Genomic DNA, 12,040 nt, shown 5'->3' with positions numbered 1-12,040 from the left:
AGATGGGGATCATTTGGCCCACGTGAGCTGGCCCGGTTCAAAGAACTGTTGGAGAAGCCTGTCAGATTAACGTCTGGTTGGCCCAATCGGACTGGCCCATTGCTTGAAGAGATTGAAGGTCCATCTACAAATATGGAAACATGATCTTAAAAGATATGATTTTATAATCTTAGAGATCTTAGATATGATATGGAATCTTATAAGATATATATATTATAATCTTAGAGATCTTAGATATGATATGGAATCTTATAAGATATTATATTATATTCTTAGAGATCTTAGATATGATATGTAATCTTAGAAGATATGATTTTATATTCTTAGAGATTTGATTTGTAGATACCCTTTAATTATAGCCGTTGATGTACTTGATTTGTACCGTTGGATTTGGAGAGGCTCAACTATAAATAGAGGCCTGTCCCCTCATTTGTAGGGGACTCCATTCATTGTTTCATTATTCTTTGTGAATAAGAGAATAGAGAGCATTTACTCAAACACTTTGCGAGCGTCCCTTTCTGTTGTTCTTTTAAGCTTCTTTTGGCATAAGTTTGCTTCCGCTGTACGAGTTGGTGCCTTGGAGGAGTTCTTAAGGAACCCTCATTCGAGTAAAGGTTGACTTGGGCGAGTTTAGACGAGCAAATCGCCTAAGGCCGCACGGATTGCGAGACGAAAGGTCTAGCCCCGTGACAAGTGGTATCAGAGCTATTGGTTCGAAGGCACTGTTGGGATGTCGAAAGAAGAGTTCGAACAAAGATGGGCGAGAAAGTCTTTGAGGGAGATGCTGTCGGCCGTAGAGGTACGCGTGGGTAAACTTGAGGAGTCCATGGAGGACGTTAAAGAGTCTGATAATGCTCGTGGGGAAAGCATTGAAGACATGAAGGAACAGTTTAGGGACTTTGTGACCACGTGTCTAACTTCCTAAAGGGATAACGTGCAAGCGTTGCTAGATTCCCAAAGGAAGAAGCTGACAGAGAGGAACAATGCTCTCGAAGCCATGGTGAAGGCTTTGAAGGAGGAAATAATAGCCACGACGCTGGCTTTAAACACAAGAATAGAGGAGCTCGAGGGAGAGCTAGCCTTGTGTTGAGCAGCAGTGGGGGAAGGAGTGTCAAGTGCAGCACTCAGTAGCGAGTATGTCCCGAAGCTGAAATAGTTTGTGGGGACAATGTCTGCATGTGATGTGGACAATTTCTTGTGGAGGATGGAAAACTACTTCCGTGCCAAAGGTATCGTGGATGATGCGGGTAAGGAACAAACTGCTTCATTATTTCTTACTGATATTGCGCTTTTATGGTGGCGAGGTAGGACCACAGATAAAAGGCAAGGTGAGATTGGAACATGGGAGAAGTTCCAATGCGAGTTGAAGGGACAGTTTTACCCGGAGTTTGTCGAGGAAGAAGCTCGGGCAAAGTTGCAAGGGATAACGCAATGGGGCACAGTGGGGGAGTATGTTCGTGAGTTCAAGGAACTCATGCTCCAAGTTTTAGATGTGACCGAGAAAGAAGCAATACTTACTTTTCAAGAGGGATTGAAGCCATGGGTCAGACAGGAGGTGGAACAAAGAGGTGTCCAAAAGTTGTTGGAAGCCATGAAGGTAGCGGTATCCGTGGTTAAGCTTGGTCTAGGGAAAGATAAGCTTGGATCTTCCAAGCCCGATGGAAGGGGCGTATGTGAAGGGAATCACAAGGAAGATACGGATAAGTATGGCAATGGCAACGGCAACAATGGTGGTAATGGGAAACCACGAGTTGGAAAGAAGAAACTCAAGAGGAAAAGGGACAAGCTGAAATGCTTTCTCTACGACGGTCCGCACATATTAAAGAAGTGTCCGATGAAATCCGCGCTTAGGAAGAAGCCGGTGAGTAAGACCTTGGGACTTGGTTCGAGCGCAAGGGGTGTCGAAGCCAAGGAGGCCGAAAGCGAGAAGAAGCCAGTCGAGTGCTTCTTATGTAATGGTCCTCATAGGTTGCGAAAGTGTCCAAGGAAGTCTGTTATTGATGGGAATGATCGAGCAGATACGGAGCCCAGGAAGCTTGGTTTGAGCAAGAGAAAAGCCGAAGCCAAAAGGGCAAAGAGGAGCAAGTCTGTCATCGAAGGGAAAGATGGAGCAGACAAGGAGCCCAAGAAACTTGGTTCGAGCAAGCGTAAAGCCGAAGCTAAGAGGGCTAAAAGGAGCAAAAAGAAGCGAGTAAAGTGCTTCTTGTGCCGTGGTCCGCATGAGTTGCGGAACTGTCCAAAGCAAGCCGTAGTCAAAGGAAAGGCAACGTCCGAGCATAGGGAGTCGTCGGAGGGGCTTCCACCCAAAGGAGAGGTGAGTTTGTCATTGAACTTAGAGGAAGAAGTTGCGATGAAAACAGTGAAGCTGGGACCAATGAGGCTCGAATCGAGTGAAGCGTCGGAGTTGGCCGAGTCATCGACAAGGCTTCCACCTATGAGAGAGGTGGGTGGTGCATCGGACTTCAAGGAAAAGAATTGATGCATATGACCCGAGTAAATGCAAAGGTACATTCGAAACACTCTGATAGTGTTTTGCATTCTAACTTGTGTACTTGGCGAGAACGTAGAGGCCCTTTCGAAGTCCTTGAGCAAGGAGGCCGAGAGACTGTGGGTAAAGCGAAGCCAAGTGTTGTGAATCATGAGGATTCTGTTTGAGGGAAGTTAGAATATGGGCAAGGGAGTGACATAACTCATTGTCGTCGAGATGTACAAATGAGTAAGATGGCTCGAGTTAAGAAGCAACGGAAGTCGAGGTAAAAGTCCCGAAGGAAGGGAAGAGCTAAGGCAACGAGTGGGATCCAAGGCGAATCAAGTCAGTGCCATTCAGGAGTCGCAATGAGGACGTTGCGAGAATGGGTGGGGGAGAATGTCACAGGCCAGAGTTCAAAGCCCGTGACCATCGAGCCAAATGCATCTGATGGAGGTCTATTACTCAGATGGGGATCATTTGGCCCACGTGAGCTGGCCCGGTTCAAGGAACTGTTGGAGAAGCCTGTCAGATTAACGTCTGGTTGGCCCAATCGGACTGGCTCGTTGCTTGAAGAGATTGAAGGTCCATCTACAAATATGGAAACATGATCTTAAAAGATATGATTTTATAATCTTAGAGATCTTAGATATGATATGGAATCTTATAAGATATTATATTATAATCTTAGAGATCTTAGATATGATATGGAATCTTATAAGATATTATATTATATTCTTAGAGATCTTAGATATGATATGTAATCTTAGAAGATATGATTTTATATTCTTAGAGATTTGATTTGTAGATACCCTTTAATCATAGTCGTTGATGTACTTGATTTGTACCGTTGGATTTGGAGAGGCTCAACTATAAATAGAGGCCTGTCCCCTCATTTGTAGGGGACTCTATTCATTGTTTCATTATTCTTTGTGAATAAGAGAATAGAGAGCATTTACTCAAATCCTTTGCGAGCGTCCCTTTCTGTTGTTCTTTTGAGCTTCTTTTGGCATAAGTTTGCTTCCACCGTACGAGTTGGTGCCTTGGAGGAGTTCTTAAGGAACCCTCATTCGAGTAAAGGATGACTTGGGCGAGTTTAGACGAGCAAATCGCCTAAGGTCGCACGGATTGCGAGACGAAAGGTCTAGCCCCGTGACACTAGCACTAGTTTGTTGGTCGGCAACTTTGGCTTCGTCCTAAGCGTAAACCTACTATTATTGCAGCATGAGGCCCGTGACTTGAGATATCACAAACAATCCATCCAACTCCAAGTCAAGTATGAAAATGAAATATATTTGCTGATTACACTACACGTGACCTTATATGGGAATGCCTTGCTCATTCGTTAGTAAAGTCGAATTAGACTTTCAGCAATTAATATTCAGAATTGCACTTTTATATCTTTAATATCACTTAATTTAATTTTACTAAACACTTTCTTTTTTAGTCTAAAAATATAGTTTACTTTTTGAACGGTGTAAAAATAGAGTTATGAATATGGGAGAAAGCATTTATCTCCTAAGTGTGCCTTACTAAAAAAAAAAAAGGCGTTTGACTTCATAAGCTGGGATTTTAATCTTCAAGTTTTGCGGGTTCTTGATTCCTACTGTCTTTTGCAATTGGATCAATGTGTTGTTCCAATAGGGTAGGAAACGTGTAAATTATTTTATTAAAAAATAAAAAAAAATTAATTCTCAAGAAATAGAGGTGAATCACAAAAATCTCTTAAGTACCAAGTCTTTCCTTAGTCAGAATATCCCTTCTATCGTAATTTAATAGCACAATTAAATATTAATATTATACCCTCAAATATTGAAAAAAAAATAGAACAAGAAAGAACACAGAAGTTTTAACAAGGTTCGGTAAATTATACCTACGTCTTCGAGCACTAACACCAGATGATAACTTCACTACCTCTAAAATATTGTAAACAAATAAAATTCCTTAAGAATTCTCAAATGGGAGAAGAGAGAAAACTAAAAGAGAAAGAATGGTTGCGATTTTTTTGAAATGAGAGATGGGAAGGCCTATTTATAGTTGAAGTTCAAGGATCAAACCATAAATAGCCCGTTATCTCAAGGACCAAAAAGGAAATTATCCCATGCCAATTATTCCAAGTCAATTTTTAGTGTCAAACCTCACCCTGCACGTCCTATTTTTGACATTTTAGTCAATATTAATGGCTGCCATAAATGTTAACACAATGTATGTATCACTCAACCCAAATACTCACTAGCTTTAAATGGAGGATTGGTTGGATATTTTTTGGGTTTTTTTATCAAAATAGGACAAAAAATAATAAAATACCAAAATAATACAAGAAAAAAATTATGTACCAAAATGGTACATCCAGGGTGGTCACGCCACTGTCATAGGCCGCACCACCCTGACTCTGACAAAAATTTTGACTTTTCTATTTAAAAAAAGTTAAAAATGAAAAAAAATAAAAATCTGAAAAAAAAAGGGGATGGAGGGGGTGCCAAAGGCGGCACCGGTTGTGCCTCTGGCCCGGCACCGATTGTGCCTCGGGCAGGGGCGACACCGATTGTGACTCTGGCAGAGGCGGCACCGTCTATTAGACCCCTCATGCAGAGGTTTTGTTTTTCTTTTTAGGGGACCATAATATATGGTCCCTAAACTTCATTTTGGGAAGAAAAGAAGGAGAAGAAGAAAAGAAGAGAAGAAGAAGAAGGAGAAGGAGGTGGCACTGGTGAGGGAGGGAAGAAAAAAGAAAAAGAAAATGAAAAGGAGAGGGAAGGAAAAAGAATGAAAAAAAAGGTAATTTTTTTATAAATTTGAGTAAGTAATGTTAATTTAAATAAATAATTTATTTATTTTAGGTGTTATTATTATTATTGTTGTTGTTGATTTTGATTTAATTGATTTAATTTTTAAATTTATTTTTTGCAAGGTGTTATTTGGTTAAAAGATATATATATTAAGATATGTTTGTATTTATTTTATATTTTCATTCATTCCTAATTTATTTTTAATTTTATTGAAGTAAAAAGCGAATGTATGTTATGTGCAAAGAATGTTTTATTATTATTATTTTATATGATTTATTTGTTAAGTGTGTTTTAGGTTGATTAGATATATTTCTTATAAAATCTATTTGGCATGTTATATATTTTGATTATTTTAAATTTTTATTTTTTATGTGATGGGGTTTTAAACATTTTACAAAAATAGTATAAAAATAAAAATTTAAAAATATCTTAATGAAAAAAAATACTAAAGGAAATAAAATACGAAAAAATTCGAAACTGGTGTCAAGGGTTTTTACTAAAATAATATAAAAATAAAATACAAAAATTGTATATTTTAAAAATAAAATCCAAAAATTTGAAAAATACAAACAAAAGGCTAAAATCAAGGTTATTTACTAAATTATTAAAAAACACTAAAATAATACATTTGAAACATTATGTACTAAAATAATACAAAAATAAAATAGGAAAATAGTATATTTTATAAAATAAAATCCAAAAATATAAAAAATATAAACAAATGGCCAAAATCAAGGTTATATACTAAATTATTAAAAAACACTAAAATAATACATTTGAAACATTATGTACTAAAATAATATAAAAAATAAAATACGAAAATAGTATATTTTAAAAATAAAATCCGAAAATAAAAAATACCAACAAAGTGCCAAAATCAAGGTTACTTACTAAATTATTAAAAAACACTAAAATAATACATTTGAAACAATATGTACTAAAATATTATAAAAAATAAAATACAAAAATAATATATTTTAAAAATAAAATCCGAAAATAAAAAATATCAACAAAAAGTGTGAAAATCAGGGTTATTTATTAAATTAATATAAAAACACTTAAATAATACATTTGAAACATTATGTACTAAAATAATATAAAAATACAATAAAAATAATATATTTTAAAAATAAAATTAAAATAAAAAATACCAACAAGTGCCAAAATCAGAGTTATTTATTAAATTAATAAAAAACATTTAAATAATACATTACAACATTATGTACTAAAATAATATAAAAATAAAATAAGAAAATAATATATTTTAAAAATAAAATCTGAAAAAAAATACCAACAAAGGGCCAAAGTCATCGAATAAAAAAATAAGAATATTGCAACATAACCCTCCTTATTTTCCCATCTTTTTATTTCCTAAAGAATTTAATTACATATTATAATATATTTAAAAATAATATTGAAAAACTTATCATGTTTTTTAATTATTATTGCATCACTCATATTATTATTATTAAAAATTAATTTAAAATATATTGAACTACATGTTGGGTATATTATATATATTATATTTTAAACAAAAATATTTTACTTATTATCATTTTAAAATAATAATAAAAATATTTGTATATGAGTTGGATATATTTATTTTTTAATGTAGTATAGCAAAAAATATGTTGTCGAAAAAACTGTTTGGTATTTTTTGTAATTAAAAGAAATATATAAAATTTAGTTATTCTAATCAATATTTAAAATCTATCGAATATTAAAATTAATAACCGAAATTTATTTTGAAATTGCAGGCATCGCAATGGCTTCATTGATTAGGGAAGATCCTCACATATCTGATACAGTTAATAATATGGTAATATATTGTTATTTGTTAATCACAGGTTCAATTAAAAAAATATCTACGTAATTTAAGGAAATAAATTATGTTATTAAAGCTATTTTCCGTAATTTTACATTGTCAGGGCCTGTACCACGCATTAAGGGACCGGGTGAATAGTTTAGGATATTCACCGGATGCACAACTGATGCCCTACTTAGAGATAACTGGATTTGGGTCAGCAGCATTGACCCGGACATTCGATTTGCAGTACAATTTAATATCCGCATTGGTCGAGCGATGGCGCCCAGAGACTCACACTTTTCATTTGCCGTGTGGGGAGTACACTGTCACTCTGGAGGATGTTACATTGCACTTTGGGCTCCCAATTGACGGGAGTGTCGTAACGGGCGTAAGTGCGATAGCTGAGTCGGATGCACTTTGTTATAGCCTACTAGGAGCCTCGCCCGGCGATGATGAGTCTAATTTTTCGGATTTGAAATTTACATGGTTGAAAGCCAAATTTGAACATTTATCAATTAATGCCACTGAAGAAGAGTTGATATGCGCAGCTCGAGCATACATTATGCATATTATAGAGGGTGTGCTGATGCCCAATGCGAACAACAAAAGAGTTCATCTCCAATATTTACCTCTATTAGCTGATTTGCGTAATGTTAGCTTGTATAGTTGGGGTTCCGCAGTTCTGGCTATATTGTATCGTGAGCTTTGTCAGACGACAAAGCCTGATACCATAGATATAGGCAGATGCCTTGTATTGTTGCAGTCATGGGCTCTTTATCGGATGTCATTCTTGGCATTGGTTAGTCACCAACCATATCTATTTCCACTAGTTAACAGGTGATAAAATATTACTTGTTATTAATTGACAATTTCTTTATAATGGTACTATTCTAATGATACTATATTTACTTGAAAATTATTTTCATAGATGGAGTATTTATCCAGGTATCGGGAGGTCGTACACTGTCCCGATATATCGTCTGATGATTGAACAACATGCCGAAGAAGGGGTAAGCTATTCCAATATTCGTGACATGTAATTACTTTGTATATCTTACTCGAACTGTGTTAAATTTTAACCATGGTATTTGTAACACCCCTTACTCGAGTCTGAGGCTGGGACTGGGCACGAGACATTATTTGACTTAACCATATGCATACAATCATTTCCGAGTTATGAAAACTAGGTCAAACTTAAAACTTTTCTCTTTTAATCTAAAAGTTTTCAATATGGACCTATGAGACCCAAATCACATTTTGAAAATAACCCGAGATTAATCCCAACAACTTTAAAAACTTTGAAAAATGCCACTTGAAGCAGGGCACACGCCTGTGTGGATGGGCAACACGCCCGTGTGGCCATTATGACATGGTCGTGCTAAAGGCCTGTGTGGTTCACATGGCCTAAGCACAAAAGGACACACCCGAGCCCTGAGCCCTGTGAATTAAATTCCAAATTTGAACCTACAAGGGTTTTCACACAGCCTGACACATGCCCGTGTCTCTCACACGGCTATGACATGCCCGTGTCCTAGCCCGTGTCTAAAAATCTTTACATTCTGTTTCTGATGTCAGAAACAACTTAAGGGCACACGGCTAAGGCACACGCCCATAGACACGGCTGAGACACATGACCGTGTCCCTGCCCGTGTGTTTACTACCATGCATACTAGATTGCAATTTCGAGGTGCACGAGACACACGGTCGAACAAACACCTATGGGACTAACTGTGTGTCACACACGGCCTAGACTCATGCCTGTGTGTCTACCCGTGTGGACGATATAGGGCTATCTACCGAGCCCCTTGCCACCCTGAAACACAATCTATCATACCCAAGTCTATCACAACATGATTTCTCAACCAAGCAACAATAACTAAGGCCTATATACATTTCATACATATACGACCATGCCAACAATTTTCATATTCATAAAAGACTTTCTGGCATTCATAAAACAACTTTCAATATCAGCCATTATCCATGGTCTTATACAAAATGAGTCAAGTACTAAATTAAGCCAACACATTTGGCCCCAAAACAATGTGACACTTTAACAAAATCAAATGATCCTGTACATGTCATAATCAAAATAAAGGAACTAACTATACCAAGTGCTTCAAAATTATAGTGTGACTAACTTCTCCGACGTAGGCGATGATCCACGAGCTACTTTGGCGGCACTATAAAAAAATGGAAAGGAAATGGGGTAAGCATAAAGCTTAGTAAGTTGCATGAAAATAAACGTCAACTAATTATCATAGAACAATATGCTCATAACCTTTCATAGCTTGTTCATGAATACCATAAGTAGATATAAGCACAACTTACTCATCACCATCCAATACAATTCGTATGGCATATATCGAGCCCATATCTCATACATTTCAAATAGGTACCTGTACCACTCACCACATGGTCATAACTTTTCTCATTTTGATATAAATCATAAATCTTTCGTTGAACCATTTAGAATACTACCGGATAATCAATAGCCCCAAACATGTAATAAAATGCCAACGCCATGTCCCAGACATGGTCTTACACTGACTAGCACATTAAATTCGATGTCGTATCCCAAATAGATCTTACACTGACTTTTATATATCGAGGCTGATGCCATGTCCTAGATAGGTCTTACACTAGCTCTCATCTATCGGTGTTGTTGTCATGTCCCAAATAGGTCTTACACTGACACACAACAAGCTGGCGCCATGTCCCAGACAGGTCTTACACTAACTTGTATATCCTGAGGCCGATGCATGTCCCAGACATCTCTTACCCTGGCACTCATGATGTGGCCGATGCATGTCCCAGACATGTCTTACACTGGCTCACATACCACCCAATGTCATGGTATGAATATCCAAGTCTATTCCAAATGTTTAACCGGAAATCTTTACTACATTAATTTCTCAACATGTATTCTCATATTCACAACCATAACAATTTTTGCAATATTAATTCAATCATACATCATAACATTATAGTTGCATTATTAACATACAACTTACCTCGGATTATAAAATGTAGGCGACTAGATGATTTAATCTACTTGTTTGGATTTTCCCCGGTCTAGGTTCGGATTTAGTATTTCTTGATCTAAAACAATAAAAATTCACAAATTTAACCATTTTATCTATCTAGGTACTCAACAATTTATAATTGGGCAAAATAACTATTTTGCCCCTAGACCCGAAAATCGATTTTTATCACATTTTCTCATTAATCAAGCCTAGCTGAATACCTTTTATAATAGGAGCAGCCACAATTCTCATTATTTCATACATTTATTACCTATTTTATAACTTATGCAAAATGATCCTTAGTTAGGGTTTTCATGAAAACTACTTCACAAAAGTTGTTTATTTCATAACCATGATTCATTTTCTTCCATAAAATTTTAGAAAGCAACATGAACACTCTAATGGTAAAATTATAAACTTTTAACCATTTTGCAAAATAATCCCCTCATTTGAAAGCTCATGCTACAAGGGTTCTAAAAGTACAAAAATCATCAAGAAAGATAATCAAAATCACTTACTTGTGAGGGTTACAAGTTGCTGAAATTTTCAAGCTTTCAAACCTCTATTTTGCTAGTGTTTTTCGGTGGAGAAGAAGATGAAAAAGGGATGATATTATCTTTTATTTTATTTTATTTTATTTTTGGCCAAATAAGTCACTAAACTTCACCTAACATTTGACTATTCTAATTTCCTTGTCTAATGGCTGGCCAAGCACCATCCTAGGGTCTATTTGCACTTTAAATACCCCTATTTTATAATCCATTGCCATTTAACACTATTTTCTAGCAAATCACAACTTTTTTCCTTTATGCGATTTAGTCCTTTTTAGCAATTAAACTCACAAACGCTAAAATTACTTCACAAATTTTTTCATACACTGACATAATCATGCTATAACACCAAAATAATAATTAAATAATTTTTATAAATTCGGATTTGTGGTCTCAAAACCACTATTCAAACTAAGCCCAAATTTAGACTGTAAATCTTGCCGGTGAATAGATTCGGATATTGATCTCTCATGGTCTCCTCAGGTTCCCATGTGGCTTCTTCGACTCCATGTCTATGCCACAAAACTTTCACAAGTGTCATACTTTTATTCCTTAATTGTTTGACCTCCCGACCCAAAATCTTAACCAGCTCTTCGTCATAAGTTATATCCGGCTGAATCTCAACTTCAGTTGGCGCGATCACATGCGAAGGATCTAATCTATATTGATGTAACATGGACACATGAAATACATCGTAAATCTTTTCCAACTCTGAGGAAAAAGCCAATTAGTAGGCAACAGGCCCTACTCTCTCGGTAATCTTATAAGGTCCTATGAAACGAGGACTCAGCTTGCCCTTTCTACTTCAAACTCAATTTCCTTTCGTTTCAAATCTGCGTAGGATTTCTGTCAATCCGAAGTGGCTCTCAAGCAATCACGAATCACTTTAACCTTATCTTTGGTCTCTTTGACTAAATCTGTAACGCCCCTTACCCGAGACCGTTTCCGGAGTCGAGCACAAGGCACTACTAAACTTATTTGAGCACTTAACCAAATTTAGATAATTTATATAATACTTTTCAGACAAGCTGTCCAACTGTGTCATAGTTGCTAAATAATACATATCTCGAGTTATAAAACTCGAAATCCAAATCTGTAAATTTTCTCTGAATTTATACTCATATATCTACTTACCAATTTTTTTCTAGAATTTTTGGTCAAGCCAATTAGTACAGTTTATTATTTAAAATCTCCCCTATTTTAGGGTTTGACTACTCTGACCTTTGTGTATTACGAATCATATATCTCTCTGTACAGAGCTTCAATGACTATGCCGTTTGTCTCTAATAAAACTAGACTCAATAAGGAATATGTACATATAAAGTATGACTTCTAATTATCTTTGTAAAATTTATGGTGAATTTCCAAAGTCAGAACAGGGGATCCAGAAATCGCTCTGG

At 36.0% G+C, this 12,040-nt stretch overlaps 1 protein-coding gene across 1 annotated transcript; it reads left to right on the top strand.

The window, feature by feature from the left end:
* Window positions 1–7,021: 7,021 nt before the first annotated feature.
* Window positions 7,022–8,054, top strand: LOC108488156 (protein MAINTENANCE OF MERISTEMS-like). The gene is made up of 3 exons (XM_017792455.1): window positions 7,022–7,075; window positions 7,185–7,862; window positions 7,992–8,054. Exons 1-3 carry the CDS (start codon window positions 7,022–7,024, stop codon window positions 8,052–8,054), a joined length of 795 nt encoding a protein of 264 aa, XP_017647944.1.
* The last annotated feature ends 3,986 nt before the right edge of the window (window positions 8,055–12,040 follow it).

Source organism: Gossypium arboreum, chromosome 4 (genome assembly GCF_025698485.1).
Source record: "Gossypium arboreum isolate Shixiya-1 chromosome 4, ASM2569848v2, whole genome shotgun sequence".
In the NCBI taxonomy this organism is placed as follows: Eukaryota; Viridiplantae; Streptophyta; class Magnoliopsida; order Malvales; family Malvaceae; genus Gossypium; species Gossypium arboreum.
This window is presented reverse-complemented; position numbering and strand designations above follow the sequence as displayed.

Coding starts and splice junctions, on each gene's coding strand:
- LOC108488156 (XM_017792455.1), top strand. CDS start 7,022: ATGGCTTCATTGATTAGGGAAGATCCTCACATATCTGATACAGTTAAT. Junction 7,076..7,184: donor CTGATACAGTTAATAATATG/GTAATATATTGT, acceptor TTACATTGTCAG/GGCCTGTACCACGCATTAAG. Junction 7,863..7,991: donor GGATGTCATTCTTGGCATTG/GTTAGTCACCAA, acceptor TTATTTTCATAG/ATGGAGTATTTATCCAGGTA.